Consider the following 19404-nt stretch of genomic DNA (forward strand, 5'->3'; position numbering starts at 1 on the left):
ATTGCAGCCTCAACCCCCTGGCCCCCCTCCTGGGCTCAAGAAATCCTCCCACCTCAGTCTCCTGAGTAGCTGAGACTCCAGGTGTGCTCCATCACGCCCAGCTAACTTTTTATTTTTTTGTAGTGATGGGGTCTCGCCATGTTACCCAGGCTGGTTTCAAACTCCGGGACACAGTCCGTCCTCCTGCCTCAGCTTCCCAAAGTGCTGGGATTGCAGGTATGAGCCACTGTGCGTGACCAAGACACTTCAGGATTCTCAATGGTTTCTGCAACCAACATTGTTTAGTTAGTAACTCAGAACTCCAGTAGTCCATACTATGTGATGTGATTTTATTATTGCTTATATGCATTTGTGGGTTTATTGTTTGTTTGTTTTGTTTGTTTGTTGTTTTGAGACAGGGTTTTTCTTCTTGTTTTGAGACAGGGTCTTACTCTGTCACCCAGGCTAAACTACAATAGCATGATCCTAGCTTACTGCCTCCTTGAACTCCTGGGCTCAAGCAATCTTCCTGCCTCAGACCACCAAGTAGCTAGGACTACAGGCATGTGCCACCATGCTACGTTGTCTAGCTGGTCTTGAATACCTGGTCTGCAGTGATCCTCCCACCTCAGCCCCCTGAGTAGCTAGCACTACATGTGTGAGTCATGCCTGGCTAATTAAAAAATAATAATAATAACAAGAGATGGGGTCTCACTATCACAGGGTGAATCCCAAAACTGGGGTTCAGCCTAGGAGGCCACATGGGTTCTTGGCTTCCCACAGGAATTCAAGAGTGAGCCAACAAAGCAAAATGAAAGCAAGTGTATTAAGCAAGTTAAGGAATAAAAGGGGGGTACCGGGCACAGTGGCTCATGCCTGTAATCCCAGCACTTTGGGAGGCTGAGGCGGGCGGATCACTAGAGGTCGGGAGTTCCAGAACAGCCTGACCAACATGGAGAAACCCCGTCTCTCCTAAAAATACAAAATCAGCCGGGCATGGTGGCGCATGCCTGTAATCCAAGCTACTCAGGAGGCTGAGGCAGGAGAATTGCTTAAACCTGGGGAGGCGGAGGTTGCGGTGAGCCATGATTGCGCCATTGCACTCCAGCCTGGGCAATAAGAGCGAAACTCCATCTCAAAAAGACAAAAAAAAAAAAAAAAAAAAAAAAAGGGAGGGGTGCTGCTCCATAGGCAGAGCAGTGGCATGGGCTGCTTGATTGAGTGTACGGGTATTTCTTGATCATATGCTAAACCAAAAGTGAATTCTTCGTGAATTTTCTGGGAAAACGGTGGCGAGTTCCCAGAACTGAGGGTTTCTCCCATTTCAGACAATATAGGGTAGCTTGCAGACATTGCCATAACATTTGTAAACTGCCGTGGGGCTGTAGGAGTGAGTGTCTTCTAGCACACCAGTGTAATGGTGTGTAATCATTGGCGTACAATGAGCAGTGGGGATGACCGGAGGTTGCTTTCATCGCATCTTGGTTCTGGTAGGTTTGGGCTGCTGCTTTACTACATGTCATTTTATCAGTGGGGTCTTTGTGACCTGTACCTTGCAAACCAGTCCTGAAGAACTCTTGTCTCATCACTATGTTGCCCAGGCTGGTCTCAAACTCCTGGCTTCAAGTGATCCTCTCACCTCAGCCTCCCAAAATGCTGAGCTTACAGGCTTGAGACACTGAGCCAGGCCCTGTTTATTCTTGAATTGTTTCCAGTGAATATATCTCATCATCCCCCCCTCCCCCACAAAAAAAGATGGCACGTTTTTATAAAAAGATAAAAATCATTCTTAGTATTTCTTTAATACCCTCTACATTGACCACACTGGTGCAAAAAATATTAGTTTGTTAGTGAAAATTCACCTTGAGTTACTAAATCTCTAACTTTCCCATAACTACCATGTTTGTCTCTTGTGGATCTGTTTGCCTAATATTAAAATGACCCATTCTTCCCCACTTTTACGAAAATAGTGTTAATTCCCCTTTCATTATTCATACTTCCTTCATCGTCACAGTTTGACAGCGGTCCAGGGTTTATGATCTCAAGTGTGCCCATACATATCTATTTCACTTAAGACTCTGGATAGAGCATAAAATCAGAAGTAAGTGTTTCCCACTTCATATAATAGGGAATTCCATCTCTAAACTTATGACATTTGGCCTTTCAGTGGGTTTTTGTGGTTTTTACGATGGCTGTGGTTAGATTCCGTTTTGAACACTTTCCCAGTGGTTCCACTTGAATACAATCTTTGAGTCACGTAGGAGAGGTGACATGATATAGTGTAAAGCCAGAAAGAGCACGATTTGGATCTCAGCTCAACTGACAGGGATCCCTAGCAAGATACTTCACCTCTCTGAGCCTCAGTTTCCTCATCTGTGCAATGGGAATCATAAGACCTGCCTCTCAGTGTTGTTAAGATTAAATATGTGGGCCCGGCGCAGTGGCTCAAGCCTGTAATCCCAGCACTTTGGAAGGCCGAGGAGGGCGGACCACCTGAGGCCAGGAGCTCGAGACCAACATGGCGAAACCCGTGTGTCTACTAACAATACAAAAATTAGCCGGGCGTGCTGGTGCAAGCCTGTAATCCCAGAAAGTCAGGAGGCTGAGACAGGAGAATCGCTTGAACCCAGGAGGCGGAGGTTGCAGTGAGCCAAGATCGCACCACTGCACTCTAGCCTGGGTAACAGAGTGAAACTCTGTCTCCAAAAAAAAAAAAAAAAAAAGATTAAATATGGGTACAGTACCTGTACCATGGTAGGTGGTCAGTAAACATTTGTTCAACTAACAACAACTGATAAGGAGAGTAAAGTATCAGAACACCCACCTAGTTATCCCAAAGGGCAGGAAGAGTGCTAGGTAATGGATACAGAATTCCTTTTAGAGTCAAATTACACGGGCAAAGATCAGCCCCTCCTTCAATTAAAGAGCCAGGGGCAGGGCTTAATAAGGAAGTGGTTCTCCTTCTTTAAGCCTCTTTTCAGCCTGAGTCCTAAACCTGAAGAAGCTACAGCCTGGAGCGCTAAACTTCATGAATCTTTCCAAACGACAAGCCAAGAAGACCTGTTGAAAGTTTCCTCTTGAGTTTCGTGGAGAGAATCTCAGGTCTAGAAATATCCTTACTGCCACCTGACCTGAAGCAGAAGAAATCACTGACAGCTTCCAGACCAGGTAACACCAGGAGGCACCAGTCTTCATTCTCAGCCTTCGCAGGAGGACACAGCCCAGTCTTTAGCTGTTTGCCAAATGAGGCGGTCTAATTTGGGGAGCTCTTTACTGGGTTTATTACAAAGTCCTTATCACGTAAGTCTCCGGACACAAAATGACATTGAGAATCTAGTTTATAGGGGTTTCCAGGAAACAGAAAGAAAGGTTATTAGGTTTCTCTTTCATTTCTCTTTTGCTACAAAGAGTTTGGGACGACAATTCAGTTAAGAACACATTACTGCTTGAGCCACGTGACGTTACTCAGTCCTCTCTGCTTATGTATCCGGGGAGGTATGCAATGACATGACAGCCTTTCCATGGCCAGGGACACCATTGCCCAAGCTGGAGACCACGGGGATGCGGGGACTGGAGCCAGCGTGGGAATTCCTGGTTTGAGATCAGAGTCCTGAGTACCTTGTGGGAACTTGGGCACTCATCCACAGGAGGTCTAGACCCCCAGAGAATTCCTTGAGTCTAAGGCACAGGTAAATGGAAGACCCTTCTCTCTCCCCTCCGGAAAGCTCCCTCCTCCCTGAGCTCCCTGCCCCGTTCTTTCCACAGTCAGAGCCTTGGACCTTCTGTTTGGTGAATATGACCTGAGGCTCTGTCTAGCGTTCAGCTTCTGTGGTGGGAAGTTAAGGCACTTTCTCTCACTCCTCATTTCACCTTTAGTATTAAAGAACAGTCCCAGCTGGGCGCGGTGGCTCACGCCCAGCACTTTGGGAGGCCAAGGCGGGTGGATCACGAGGTCAGGAGATCGAGACCAACCTGGCTAACAAGGTGAAACCCCGTCTCTACTAAAAAATGCAAAAAACTAGCCGGGCGAGGTGGCGGGCGCCTGTAGTCCCAGCTACTCGGGAGGCAGAGCAGGAGAATGGCATGAACCTGGGAGGCAGAGCTTGCAGTGAGCCGAGATCGCGCCACTGCACTCCAGCCTGGGCGACAGAACGAGACTCCGTATCAAAAAAAAAAAAAAAAAAAACAGTCCAGGCAGAAGGCACGAAGACCTTGAGAGGTCTGAAGTGAGGGGGAGAGGAGAAGGGCAGAAGGGGAGGCTCCAGACAATAGAACCAAGCTGAGCTTAGGATGTGCTGTGGGAGGCTCCGTGGGGATGAGTGTCAGCGCCCACGAGATCCACTCAGGCCTCAACTGTGTGTCCTGAGCACATGAAGTCAGCTCTTCTGCTGGGACAGCCGCCAAGGGGTTCTCCACACCCCTTACCACTGGGACAGGCAGAGGCACAGCGAACCAGGTGTCCAGCGTAACTGGGGCACTAGGTGGTGGCCGCCTCTGTGTGCCGAAACACGAGGTGCTTGCTACAGTTTCCTCTGTGTGCTCATCCATCATTAGCTGCCACCCCCTGGGAGGGAAGTGAAATCTGACCTCAACAAGTGAGTCCGCAGAGCGAGAACCCTGCGACAGTGCATCTGCCAATACCTGGAATGTAGGTGCTTGTTGCAGCGTGGCCTTCCCAGCCGGCCTCTCAGCACATCCGGCCAGGCAGCCAGTGTTCCCAAAGGACTCGCTGGTGCCAGACGTGGAGGACCCTGGCCACCTCGGGGAGGGAAAGAGGCCAAGAAAAGAACCTGAACCTCTGTAGCCTGGCTTCTGAGAGTGCAGGTTTGTTATTGATAAGGAGCAGGAAGGTAAACAGGGCAGTGAGGCGGGGTTGTGTGCTCTGCGGCCCTGAATTAGAATAAGCCTCACGGGTTTCACTCCCCTCCAGGTTCTGAACCAGCACTCAGGGGCCCTACCCAGGGCTTCTATCACCATAAGCATAAAACTTATGGTTTATATTTCCATAAACCCCAAAGTTGGGCTTCTTGGATAAAGTACAATTTCTGTAGGAACAGCTGAAACCAGAAGGGATCTAACCTGTGATAATACTCGATCGCTGCTGCTTGAAAGTAAGACCTAGCTGTAAACTGAACAAGTAATTTATAACGAGGATTAGAAAAAACAAAAATTCTATGTTTGTGTGGGTGGGTTTTTTGTTTTTCTTTATTTTTGTTTTTTGAGAGAGTGTCTCCCTCTGCCACCCAGGCTGGAGTACACCGGGTGTACAGTCCGGGCAGCCGGCACGAAGACCCTGAGAGGTCTGAAGTGAGGGGGAGAGGAGAAGGGCAGAAGGGGAGGCTCCAGACAACAGATCATATGGCACGATCATAGCTCACTGCAGCCTCTGGCTCCCAGGCTCAAGTGATTCTCTCTGCTCAGCCTCCCAAGTGGCAGGGACTGCAGGTGCACACCACCACGCCCAGCTAATTTTTTTTCATTTTTTGTAGAGACAGAGCCAAGGCTGGTCTTGAACTCCTGGGCTTAAGTGATCCTGCCCCTGGGCCTCCCAAAGTGCTGGGATTACAGGCGTGAGCCACTGGGTCCGGCATCTGCATTTGTTAAATACATTTAAACCCCCTTAACCCTTTTGTCTCCATTTGTTCTCTTTTGCTCCCTGCTCTCCAGGCTCTTATGGCAGTGGCCCCCGCCCTCCCTGCGCTGTAGGGTAGCCTCCTTCTGGGGCCGGCTCCTAAGCACTGTTCTTTCTGCCTCTCTCTCATCCTCTTTCATCCTTAGCTTTGCCTGTCGGCGGGGCCAAGTCACAGCCTTTCTAGCCTGTAAGACAACAAAAATCTCACATTTTACGGAATGGAAGGACTAAGTACTCCATCTTGACCTCAGTGGTTTCCACGATTTCTGATGTTGCCGCTGAAACAGCATTAGCAAACTTGTTTCTTAAAGAAGCTCTCTCTCCAACAACACCCGTCTCACACACACACATATACAGGCACACACACACACACATATACAGGCACACACACACACACATATACAGGCACACACACACACACAATTTTAAAGCCCTCGCGTTACATTCAAAAGGTCTGGATTGTTTCTAATGTACATGGAGATTTCTTCAGGAGCACAGCATTACTGGCTTGACGAGGGGGCACAGCCTCCTACCCAAGGACACAGTTCCTGAAGGACCAGGGTGCACATCCTTCCTACAGTACCCTGAGCCGCTCAGTCCAAAAGGAAGCCTTGAATCAAAAGCCTCATGAATCCTCTCCTGAGAAATTCCATATCTGGTCTCTTGCTAGACTCCGCCTTTTCCCCACCAAGTCTGCCGTACCTAATTCTGACGACAGACCCTGCCAGAACCTCACCCGGCTTGGTGACCCGCTTTGCTGCTTGCACACACCTCAGGTCTCAGTGTATCTCAGCAACACCTTCCACTCCTAGGAGGAGCCAGAGTTAGCAAGCAAAAATGCAAGACAGCCAGTTACGTTTGAATGTCAGATAAACAACAAATATGAGTGGTTTTTAGCATATAATATTTATTGGGGACATATACTAATATTTATGATATATGAGTCTCATGATATTTGGGACATATACTAAAAAATTATTTGCTCTTTATCTGAACTTCAAATGTGACCGGACGTGTCCTGTATTCTGAATGTGTCTGGCAGTCCTATAATCAATCATCTGGTCAGTCATCGGATATCTGAGCACCTACCATGTGTCAAGCGCTACTCTAGAGAACCCGGGTAGCCCAGTCAGTACAGCATCAAGCACTACTCTAGGTGCTGGGGAAGCCAGCCAAAGTCCCGCCTTCGTATCTTACAGTATGTCTACTTTGTTTTTATATACATATATACTATATATACTTGCAGATATGTACCTTTTTATTTATTTTCTTTATTATTATTATTATTATTATTTTGAGATGGAGTCTGACTCTGTTACTCAGTGCAATGGTACCATCTCAGCTAACTGCAACCTCTACCTCCTGGGTTCAAGAGATTCTCCAGCCTCAGCCTCCCAAGTAGCTGGGATTACAGGCATGTGCCACCACACCTGGCTAATTTTTATATTTTTAGTAGAGACGGGGTTTCACCATGTTGGCCAGGCTGGTCTTGAACTCCTGACCTCAAGTGATCTGCCCACCTCGGCCTCCCAAAGTGCTAGGATTACAGGCGTGAGCCACTGCACCCAGCCCAGATATGTACTTTTTAATGGCAGTGTTACCACATTTAATGAGATTATCTTTTTAAAAAATATTTATAATGTTAAATTTTAAAAAAGAGGGATGGGATCTTACTTTGTTGCCTAGGCTGGTCTCCAAATCCAGGCGTCAAGTGATCCTCCCACCTTGGCCTCCTAAGGTGGTGGGATTACAGGTGTGAGCCACGGTGCCAGCCAAGATGATCAATACTTCCTTAATATCATCTAAAATATACACCATGTTTAGTTCTCTATCATCTCAAAGATATCTACGTCTTTATACAGTAAGTATGTTTGAATTAAGATTTAATAAAGATCCACTCATGACATCTAATTGACCTGTCCTTTTATATATATATATGTTTCTTTTTTCTTTTTATTTATTTATTTATTTTTGAGACGGAGTCTCCCTTTGTCACCCAGGCTGGAGTGCAACGGCACAATCCCCGCTCACTGGAACCTTTGCCTCCCGGGTTCAAGTGATTCTTCTGCCCCAGACTCCCAACTACAGGCACCCGTCATCATGCCCAGCTAATTTTTGTGTTTTTTTAGAGATGGGGTTTCACCATGTTGGCTAGGCTGGTCTTGAACTCCTGCCTCCCAAAGTGCTGGGATTACAGGCATGAACCATCGTGCCCTGCCTGACATGTTTCTTTTCTTTCTTTTTTCTTTTTTTGAGATAGAGTTTCACTCTTGTTGCCCAGGCTGGAATACAATGGCACAATCTCGGCTCACCGCAACCTCCGCCTCCCAGGTTCAAGTGATTCTCCTGCCTCAGCCTCCCGAGTAGCTGGGATTACAGGCATGCGCCACCATGCCTGGCTAATTTTGTATTTTTAGTAGAGACGGCGTTTCTCCACGTTGGTCAGGCTGGTCTCAAACTCTCGACCTCTGGTGATCCACCCGCCTTGGCCTCCCAAAGTGCTGGGATTACAGGCGTGAGCCACTGTGCCCTGTCAGATATGTTTCTTACGTCTCTTTTAAGCTGTAGCAGTTCTCTGTCTTCACCTCTTTTTGGTGCTATTTACTTGTTGAAGAAACTGGCAATTGGTCTTGCAGAATTTACCACATACTGAATTTGGATAGCTGCCTTCTTGTGGTCGTTAGCTTATTTCTCTGTCCCCTGAATTTCCTGTAAACTGATCATTAGATCCAGAGGTTTGATCAGATTCGGATCCAGTGTTTCTGGATCAGGAGACACATAATGGTTGTCTCATCTTTAGTGAGACCAATATTGGTCATTGGGAACAGAGAAGTGGAGCTGGGGTGAGTATAGGGTCACCAGATGTCCCTTACAGGCAGAATGGACAGGGCTGTGCTGCGGGGATGGATGAGGGGAGGGTGGGATGACTGGAAAATGCATGGGGGAGGGTGGGCTTGGATGGAATTGGGGAGCAGGAAGGGGTAAGTGGAAAAGCAGGAAGGAACATGACCTTTGAGGAGACATTGACGTGACTCCCGACAGAGCAAACGGTTTGCATGTGAGTGAAATGCATGTAAGTGAATGTGAAATTGGAGCAGTGGCGGGAAGAAAGATTGTCCAAGCCCTGGAATAAGACAGGAATGTGAAGAAACAGCAGAGGGGGAGGAAGGATGGCGTCATGACCCCCACTTCATGCCATACTCCTCAAGCATTTGCTTACATTCAGTTATGTGAGGGGGGTTCATGGGGCTTGGAGGTTGTGTAATTGTGTCTGTGTAGTTGGTCTGGCGGGTTTTGCAACTTGCCCTTTGCTACACTGGGAGAGCCATTTCTGTCCCCTCCCTCGTCACCTGATGTTGTGGCGTAGCCCCCTGCATCCCTCCCAGACTCACTTCCATCAGCACGCACCTAGCCAGGGACCCTTGCTTCCCTGGGGCCTGGCCAAGGGTCAGTTCCTCAGATAAACGGCTTCGCTATCAGCCAGTATGAGCCTCTTCTAAGTAAAGGGGAGGATACAGTGATGGAAACAGGCAGCATCCAGCAGGCCCTTAGGGGAGTTATTTCAGCTCCTACACCTCCTTCTAATAGCAGAGCCAGGGGGAAAAGTTAGAGAATATCCTCCTTCTATCAATAATGTGGACACCGAGGGACAAAAAGATGGAGTGACTTGCCCAAGGATGTTGCAAGTTAGAAGCTGAGCCAGTCCTGGCCATCCGTCCTTCAGACACCCAGGTCAATTTGTCTGTACCGCCTCACACTGCCTCAAACCCTGTCTCCAGTTACTGTCCCATTTCTTTATAATTTGGTCCTGGTATGACAGGGTATGGTGGAAAGAAAAAGAAAAACATGCCAGCCAATCCCCTTAATATCGCTGCAGCTTCTTTACCATCACACCAGCTTACATGCCGAAAGACGGTCTTGAATTAGGACCAGGAACGGAAGGGAACGTGATTAAGAGCCATATTAAGACAAAGCCTGAGGCCGGGCATGGTGGCTCATGGCTGTAATCCCAGCACTTTGTAAGGCTGGGGCAGGTGGATCACTTGAATCCCAGCACTTTGGGAGGCTGGGGCAGGTGGATCACTTGAGCCCAGGAGTTTGACACCAGCCTGGGCAACAGAGCGAGACCTCGTCTCTAAAAAACAAAACAAAAAAATTAACCAGGTGTGGTGGCGTGTGCCTGTGGTCCTAGCTACTTAAGAGGCTGAGGTGAGAGAATCCCTTGAGCCAGGGAGGTTGAGGCTGTGGTGAGCTATGATCTGCACTCCAGCCTGGGCCACAGAGCAAAATTGAGTCTCAAAAAAAAAAAAGAGCCTGAGGGCCAAGGACAACAGCTGAACTAGAAAAAAACGTAACTACCACTTTTGAGCCAGGTTCTGTGCAGGGACTTCTCTTGTGTACCTTACACCGTCACAATATCTGTGCAAGGTGACTATTATTTTTTGCAATTTGCCTATAGGAAGTTCATGTTTGGAGAGGTGGAGTAACCTGCCACATGTCACAAAACTAGTCATTGGCATGGCCACAATCTGAATTTGGGACTATTAGACTGAGAAGCCCATGCTAATTCTTGATACACTCACTGCCTGGGACATTTCACACGGTAGATCTGGGCTTTCTCGCATCTGAGACAAAAAGGAAAATGTAGTCCTGAGCAGACAGCAGAAGGAAACAGATTATTAGCAAAAAGAACTGCTTTCCTAGCAGGAAACCCAGAGAAGGAGTTATATCAGGTAAGCTTAAGCCAAGGAAATTGAACAAAATCAGTTCTTTATCTATCCTGTTATTCGTATGGAAATAAAGACAAAATGCTTGCATCCTGTTGTTTTAGTGCTTGTATACTGATCTTTTTAAAACATGCCTGTGATCACATCACTCTCTACTAAAAACGTTGAACAGCTCTCCATTGCCTCCATCAGTGTGTTTCAAATTCGTAAAAAGTAAAATAAAATAACAGGATGCTTTTTTCAGATGAAATCTTACATGGCGTACCAAATATAGCAAGAAAAAAGAAAGACAGAGAGAGGGGAGAGAGAAGCCTGGACAAGCTAAAGCAGAGGGTAGAGGGAGAAGGAACCGAGGAAGGGAAGGGTCAGGTCCCAGGCATTTCTCTTCCCTGAGTTGGCCTCCCTCTTTTGCCACCTCCCCAGCAAGATCTTTAACTCCACAGTCCACAGCTCCTTTTGAAACATACTGATCAACGTGAGAAAAGGCGAAGCTTCATCCTGATAGTCGAAGACCACCATAATCTGGACGCAAGTGCTAGTTCACTTATTTTCCCTCCACTCTTTTCAAGCCCTGGCTATTTGCAAACTGCTTACGTATGCTGTCGCAGTTCTCTCACCACTCTTCAAACACACTCTGAATTCACCTATAATCTCCCCTCTGTCCACCCTGTTCTAGCCCCAATATCCACCCACCCGTCTAACTCCTTCTAACTTTCCAAAAGCTTTCACTTGCCTCTTTCTTTGAAGCTCACCTATCCCTGCCCTCTCACCTGGCTCTGCATCTCTGTTAGACCTCTTACTTAGTTCATTAGTTCATTCTCTTTTTTTTTTTTTTTTTTTTTTTTGAGATGGAGTCTCGCTTTGTCGCCAGGCTAGAGTACAGTGGCGCAATCTCGGCTCACTACAACCCCCGACTCCTAGGTTCAAGCGATTCTTCTGCCTCAGCCTCCCAAGTAGCTGGGTCTATAGGCATGCGCCACCATGCCTGGCTAATTTTTGTATCTTTAGTAGAGATGGGGTTTCGCTGTATAGGCCAGGCTGGTCTTGAACTCCTGACCTCGTGGTTCACCCGCCGTGGCCTCCTAAAGTGTTGGGATTACAGGCATGAGCCACCACACCCGGTAGTTCATCTTCTTTGTGTGGAGTTATCTATGGCCTTGTCTCTCTTCCCACCCCAGTAAGACTGTGACTTTTCCCTCTCTACCCTCCAGCACAAACACAATAGACGTTCAATAAATGTTTACTGAGTTTTCACCCCTGTCACTCCTAACCTGCAAAGAGTAAATGGCCCTGCATAGAAGGACATGGTGTGGACTTTGTTGTTACAGGCCCAACATGTGTAGCACCAGTGCGTGTGACCTGGAAGAAATCCCCCTAGATGATGATGACCTAAACACCATAGAATTCAAAATCCTCGCCTACTATGCCAGACACCATGTCTTCAAGAGCACCCCCGCTCTCTTCTCGCCAAAGCTGCTGAGAACAAGAAGTTTGTCGCAGAGGGGCCTGGGGAATTGGTCAGCAAATGAGTCATGGACACAGGTGTCATGGCCTTGCAGAAATTCCCAATCCAGTGAGAAGGCCATCAACCTTGGCAAGAAAAAGTCTTCTTGGAAAGCACTCTTTGGAGTAGTGGAGAAGGAAGATTCGCAGAGCTCGCCTGCCAAGATCTCTGCTCAGGGTCAAAGGACATTGGAATACCAAGGTTCGCACAGCCAGCAGTGGTCCAGGTCTCTTTCCAGCGTGGAGCAGTGCTTGGAGCATGAAGGTAGGCATCTGGGATTTATTTCTCTCCCGCATCCTCGTTTTTCCCTTCTTTGCGTCCAGAGTGGTACATCTCTTCTCATCTTGTAAAGTGGCTTTAGAGAGGGCACGCATTATATCTCAGCTTTCCAACTTATTAGTGTTCAATCCTAATTGCCCTGCTTTTCTCAAGACTAAAAGGAGAATGATGGAACTTAAGGGTGATGGGACTGGTTTTCTTTCTTCACGGTCTATAAATAAGCTTGTCTCCCAAGTTCCTAATCCTCTGTACTAGATACTCATATAAAAGAAGGAGGCCAGGCACAGTGACTCACACCTGTAATCCCAGCACTTTGGGAGGTTGAGGTGGGCAGATCACGAGGTCAGGAGTTCGAGACTAGCCTGACCAACATGGTGAAAACCCGTCTCTACTAAAGATACAAAAAATTAGCCAGGCATGGTGGCACGTGCTTGTATTCCCAACTACTCAGGAGGCTGGGGCAAAAGAATCGCTTGAACCTAGGAGGCGGAGGTTGCAGTGAGCCAAGATTGCACCACCGCACTCCAGCCTGGGCTACAGGGTGAGACTCCGTCTCAAAAAAAAAAAAAAAAAAAAAAAAAATGGAGGAGCCCTAACCAGGGGCTTGCTTGGGCTGCCTGGGCCGCTGCTCTTCCTAAGTCAACTCATTCGCTCAGGGCCTCTGTGTTTCCATCTGTACATTGGGTATCCCACTCTCTCCACCTCGTATGGTTGATGGGAAGATCAGAGAGCAAGAGTAAAAGGACTCCCGACAAAGTACAAACCATCCTACAAAAACAACTGAGAAGCATTTTGACAAAATCTTCCCTCGGTTGGACAAAATTAATTGTACTGAATGAAACATTTTCACCAGGCGCTGAGGCTCATACCTGTAATCCCAGCACTTTGGGAGGCCAAGGTGGAGGGATCACTTGAGCTCAGGAGTTCAAGACCAGCCTTAGCAACATGGCAAAACCCTGTCTCTACCAAAAAATATGAAAAAATGAGTCACACACGGTGGTGCAAGCCTGTGGTCCCAGCTACTCAGAAGGCTGAGGTGGGAGGATGGCTTGAGCCTGGGAAGCAGAGGTTGCAGTGAGCCAAGATGGTGCCACTGCACTCCTGCTTGGGTGACAGAGTGAGAGCCCATCATGTCTATAATCTCAGCACTGTGGGAAGCCAAGGCAGGAGGATCACTTGACGCGAAGAGTTTGAGATCAGCCTGGCATCATAGCAAGGCCCTGTCTCCATAAAAAATTAAAATAAAAAAATTAGCCAGGCATGGTGGCACATGCCTGTTGTCCCAGATACTATGGAGGCTGAGGTGGGAGGATCACTTGAGCTCAGGAGGTCAAGGCTGCAGTGAGCCAAGATCACATCACTGCACCCCGGCTCTGGGTGACGTAATGAGACTGTGTCTCAAAAAAAAAGACAGTTGCCCTTCTTGTGCATACCTTGGCATAAGCATCTTCTTCTCCTTCAACAAAGCCCAGTGCCCGAAGCCCAGATTTTTTTTTTTTTTTTTTCAGATGGAGTCTTGCTCTGTCACCCAGGCTGGAGCGCAGTGGTGCAATCTTGGCTCACCGCAACCTCCGCCTCCCAGATTCAAGCAATTCCCCTGCCTCAGCCTCCTGAGTAGCTGGGACTACAGGCATGCGCCACCACGCCCGGCTAATTTTTCTATTTTTAGTAGAGACAGTAGATACAGGGTTTCACCATGTTGGTCAGGCTGGTCTTGAACTCCTGACCACGTGATCTGCCCGCCTTGGCCTCCCAAAATGCTGGGATTACAGGTGTGAGCCACCGGGCCGACTGCGAAACTCAGATTTTAAAAGAAAGGCCCCCTCCTGCTGGGTTTCATTGGCCTGGGTAACTTGTCAATACGTAGTCAAGAGGTGGCAGTAATGTCTCAGTTTTTAAATGTGACAGTCCTGGCTTGCTTGGAGAATCAGCCCACTCATAGGCAGCTTTAGATCATCCACTACGATCAAGGAAACTCCCATTTCCCATTAGAGTTTCAGATGTTGAGAACAGCGGGAGTTATGGTCAGATCATCTGGGGGAACCTTATGGCACAGACAGGATGAGGACACGAGAGTCCCACAAAACGGGCTTCCCAAGGAAACAGCCAGGAAGTAGCAGAGCCTGGACTCACTGGAAGTCCAGGCCTCTCCCTGGACTTGTTTAACTTTCACAGCAAGGCCTCTGCTCTCTGAACTAAGGCAGGTCTAGAGCAAGAGGGAGTGGCCCCCTGGGGTGCTCCCCTCCACACCTGCCTCCCCACCCCTCAGCCACCCTCGCCCAGCCACAGCTCCTTCTGCCGGGGGTGGCATCTGGGCTCTGGGGCAAAGAACAGTTTGGAGGCACCGAAATGGCCTTTTCTACTTGGCCTGTACTGTGGACTTTGCCAGCAGACAGAGAAAGCTTTTACAGACTTTCAGCTTCCGATTTTTCCTGAGATAAACTGCATTCTGTATTTCAGTATTTACTGGAGTGTCATTTGACATTTTTTTATTTTCTAAAATTTCAAGAGAAGCTTTTCTTTCTTTTTTCAGTAGGGAAAGAAAACTTCTGTGTGAGATTGAGAATTAAAGATTAAATTCAGAAACACTCAGGTGATGTGTTCATGTGCTGAATAGTACCTGTGGCTGAATAATGTTCTCCATACAAAATGAAAAATGATGACTTCCTAAGAAGGCTTTCAACACATCTGTAGAGCTTATCTTCCCATCTCACTTTTCTCCTCGCTTTTGCATTCAGTCAGTTAATTACATATTTTTACTTGTGATACTTGTGTTGGTTTTACACTGGGCATGATCCAAAAGAGCCTCACATTCTATTTCTGTTTTGCCACATACAAATCAGGCCTTACAAATTGGATTTGTCCTGGGTTCTTTTTTGTTTGTTTTTGTTTGTTTGTTGTTGAGACGGAGTCTCGCTCTGTTGCTCAGCTGGAGTGCGGTGGCCCAACCTCGGCTCACTGCAAGCTCCGCCTCCCGGGTTCACGCTATTCTCCTGCCTCAGCCTCCCGAGTAGCTGTGACTACAGGCTCCCGACAACCATGCCTGGCTAATTTTTTGTATTTTTAGTAGAGATGGGGTTTCACCTGTTAGCCAGGATGGTCTCCATCTCCTGACCTCGTGATCTGCCCGCCTCAGCCTCCCAAAGTGCTGGGATTACAGGCGTGAGCCACCACGCCCGACCTCACCTGGGTTATTTTAACTGAAGGTCACTATGTAGCCTTGTGCAGCCACTGCCAGGCCTCAGTACCAGGCTTACGTGGGAAGTGTGAGATTATGTCCCAAGACCAAATTATGTTAGGAAGAGGCCTCAGGATGTAGAGAAATGGACATCAACACTAGTTTTAAAGACTGCCAGCCCAGGCTCTTTTACTTGTGAACCTTTTGTTTCTCCATAGCTATGATTTGCTCATGTGGAATGTCATAGTTAAGGTGAGGTTCGGCAATATACAATGGCACACCCAAATACCCATGGCTTAAATAATATACAGGTTTGCTTTTCTCTCCCTTACAAGAGGACAAAAGTTTGGCAGCTCAGGCCTGATATGACAGCTTCACAAAGTTATTAAGAATTCCTGGGAATGGCCAGGCAAGGTGGCTCATGCCTGTAATCCCAGCACTTTGGTAGTCTGAGGTGGGTGGATCGCTTGAGCCAAACAGTTTGAGACCAGCCTGGGCAACATGACAAAATCCTGTCTTTCTAAAAAAAAAAAAATACAAAAATTGCGCCTATAGTCTCAGCTACTCGAGAGGCTAAAGGAGGAGAATCACTTGAGCCTGGGAGGCAGAGGTTGCAGTGAGCTGAGACTGCACTATTGCACTCCAGCTTGGGTGACAGGGGTGAAAACAAGAATTCCTGGGAATTCTGCCATCTCTCAGCTAGTGGCTTCCACCTCAAAGTCACCTTATATTCTAAAGGTGGCTGTTGGGGCTTCACCCATCATGTCTACATCTCAGGCAGGAATAAAAAGGAAGCAAAGGAAGGGCAAAGGGTGCCTTCTTTCTAGGTAATTCAGCTCCCTTTTGTTTTATTATTATTATTATTATTATTTTATCTTTTGTAAAGATGGGGTCCGTGTTACCCAGGCTGGTCTCGAACTCCTGGCCTGAAATGGTGACCTTGCCTTGGCCTCCCAAAAGCCTGGGATTACAGGCGTGAGCCACTGCACCCAGCCTCAGTTCCCTTTTAGAGAGCTTTCTTGAAACTGCTCCCAGCTTCTGACATCTCATTGGCCCTTCCCTACTGCAAGGGAGCCCGGGGAATATAGTTTGTTCAGCTGGGTTCACAGCTGCCCCTCACATTTTAGGGGTCTGTTACTAAGGAAGAAGAAGAAAGTGGATACTGAGTGGGAAAGAACAGTCCATAAGGAAGTCACACCCCAAACCCCTGCCCTTTCTCTTTAAAACAAATGCCTCAGACCACAGGCGAAATGGGACCTTCTGACCCTGTTGGCCTGTTCTTCCTGGTCCCACAATGACCCCCAAACAGACTCCAAAGAACAGACAGCCTTTCTGTCTTCTCCCCACCCCATCCAATGTTCCCTCGCCTGTCAGACAGGACCAAGTCTGACAAGAATAGAATCTTTTCTTTTTCATGTTTTAAAATGAAAATATCCAAGATGGGAATTTTAACTAGAGCTAGTGAATCTGTGGGAACATGTTTGCTTATAGTTTCTCCTGGACATGTCTCACTCCATGTCCACAAACCCATAGAAAATCAATACCCTGCTGTAATCCCAGCACTTTGGGAGGCTGAGGCGGGAGAATCACCTGAGGTCAAGAGTTCAAGACCAGCCTGGCCAACATGGCAAAACCCTGTCTCTACTGAAAAAATACAAAAATTAGCTGGGCGTGGTGGCGGGCGCCTATAATCCCAGCTACTCAGGAGACTGAGGAAGGGAGAATGGCTTGAACCCAGAAGGCGGAGGTTGCAGTGAGCCGAGATCACGCCACTGCACTCCAGCCTGGGCAACAGAGTGAGACTCTGTCTTGGAAGAAAAAAATAATCAATACCCTGTACACAGTTAGCCAGATTGGGTAATTTTGTACCTGTTGGTGATCTTGTGGCTGCCCTGCCTTATGAGGGGACGAGGGGACAGAGCCTTTGAGACCCTTCATGGACCTTCTTAATGTGCAAGATGGGCACAGGGTGCTTTCCGGTGGTAGAACCACATGCTGATCACCCTACATGAGCTGCACAAGGCTGTAAAGGCAGCAGAGGCCTGCTTTCCTTCATCATCTCCTGAGGACACGGGCCAGGGAAGGTTCCCTCGGTTTTGGAAGCCAGCCTCTTGCCATTTCTTTCTTTGCCAGGGGCCATGGGGGGCCGGAGATCCAGCGGAGGCTGGCTGGGCTGCAATAAGGGGATGACAAAGTGGAAAGTCTGTTTTGCTTGGTTCTTAAAATGAGGAGGAAAGACATCGATCCTTTTCTTCTTGACCTTTCTTCTCTCTGTCATTCGCATCTTATCGGTCTTTGAACCCTGTAGACTAACCATGAAAAAGATGGCTTTAGGAGTCAGATGTCCACCAGAGGATGGCATCATGGACAGAGCATTATCTTCTGTGGCCTTTCCGTGAATGGCTGGAGGGCTGAAGAGAGGACACTGACGCCTTCAGCTGTGGAGGAATCCAGGGAGAGGGATCAGGAGCCACCTTGGCAGCTCCGTATGATGTCAAAACCTGTTTCTCTTGTGTCTCAGTCCCTCCCAGGCCCTCTACTTGCCTCTCTTACCTACTGGGCTGTACAAAGCCCAGGAGTGCCCTAGGAGTTTGAGCACACCAACCTTCTGTCCAAAACGCCACTCCATTACTGTCTTCAAGTCCTGTGAATTACCTAGTATTATTCTTCAAATGTTACATGGTAAAACCCAGCTGCTCCACACGGCATCCAAGACAGATTGTACAAGTTTTTAAACGTTTAGAAGTTAGATTGGGTGTGGTGGTGGCTCATCCTTGTAATCCTAGCACTTTGGGAGCTAGGACGTGGGAGGATTGCTTGAGCTTAGGAATTCAAGACCCACCTGGGTGACATAGGGAGACCCCATCTCCAGAAAAAGAATTTCAATAAATTAGCCAGATGGGGTGATGCACACCTGTCATCCCAGCTACTCAGGAGGCTGAGATGGGAGAATCGCTTGAGCCTGAGAAGTCCAAGCTGCAGTGAGCTGTGATCACACCACTGCACTCCAGCCTGGGTGACAGTGAGACTCTGTCTGGAAAAAAGTAAATAAACAAATAAAAGGTTAGAACTTAGTGACAAATCAACAGTGAAAATTTTACCACCCAGCAACTCAGCCGTGCCATTTGCCCACCCCACCTCCCCTTGTCCCCGTTCAGGGGCAAAGGCAACTGGTCTTTTATAGGCTACGACATTCAACGGGCCAATGCCATTTCACCGTCCTATCTCAAAGTGCTTTATTCTACAATCCTGTGTGCAAAGACATGACGTAACTCTTTTCTCGGGTTGTAAATTATTGAAGGCCATAAGTTGTGCTGACTGCATCCTTGTTTACCTATAAGCATTAATTGAATGTTTTCCAGTAGACATGGAGGGGAGAGAAAAGGCAGGACTGTACCAGCGATGGGAAGTAGGTTCACTTGATAATGGACTTGGATGATGAATCTCATTGCCCTGAGAGCAGGGATATTTCTTTCCTCAGTGACCAACCCCCAGATGCTTGTCAAACTATTGAATGTCCTCCTATGCACGTAGGGGCTGGCTCTTAGAGGTATAAAGCGTGTCGAGAAAAAAGAATAAAAATAAAAGCATAATGAGCATGCCTTGAAGTAAAGAGCTAAGCACTCCTTTTTGTGTTTCTTCCCTTGCAAAGGGGAAAGGAGACCCTAATTTTGCAAGACTTCAAAAAGAGTGTGCAGCAGGCCAATTGTTTCAAGGTGACAATCATTCCTGCGTGCACCCCTCCCACATGCCGGCCTCAGCCAGGCAACTTTCAGTCCTTTCTGAAGAACGACCCTCCCCCAGCACACATACTCCCAGGCAGTTTCCTTCTCTTCTGGGCTGGTCTTTTCATTCCGGGCAACTTTGCATACCAATGAGCCAGATGAAGTTCTGGGAAGGGCCTCTCAGCACGATTTTATCTTGTTTCAGCTGTGGACCCCAAAGTCGTTTCCATTGCCAACCGAGTGGCTGAAATTGTTTATTCGTGGCCACCACCACAAGAGACCCAGGCAGGAGGCTTCAAGTCCAAAGAGACTATCGTACGTCAGGGTGGCTCCTCCCAGCTCAAAGACCGCCTGCCTATAGCTTCAAGTTCTAAGAAAGG

At 47.8% G+C, this 19404-nt stretch overlaps 1 protein-coding gene across 2 annotated transcripts in view; it reads left to right on the forward strand.

The window, feature by feature from the left end:
• The first annotated feature begins 2901 nt into the window (after positions 1–2901).
• The window catches only part of BCL2L14 (BCL2 like 14), a 28808-nt gene continuing 12305 nt past the window's right edge, over positions 2902–19404 (forward strand). The window contains exons 1-3 of one of the 2 annotated variants that reach the window (XM_015151095.3): positions 2902–3147; positions 11667–12106; positions 19230–19403. In XM_015151095.3, the coding sequence (XP_015006581.3) occupies positions 11674–12106; positions 19230–19403 (607 nt within the window). In that variant the 5' untranslated portion in view covers positions 2902–3147; positions 11667–11673. Of the gene's footprint in view, positions 3669–11666; positions 12107–19229; position 19404 lie in introns of both variants that reach the window. The other variant, XM_028829262.2, reaches the window with a different exon arrangement.

This window comes from Macaca mulatta, chromosome 11 (genome assembly GCF_049350105.2).
Source record: "Macaca mulatta isolate MMU2019108-1 chromosome 11, T2T-MMU8v2.0, whole genome shotgun sequence".
Lineage (NCBI taxonomy): Eukaryota > Metazoa > Chordata > Mammalia > Primates > Cercopithecidae > Macaca > Macaca mulatta.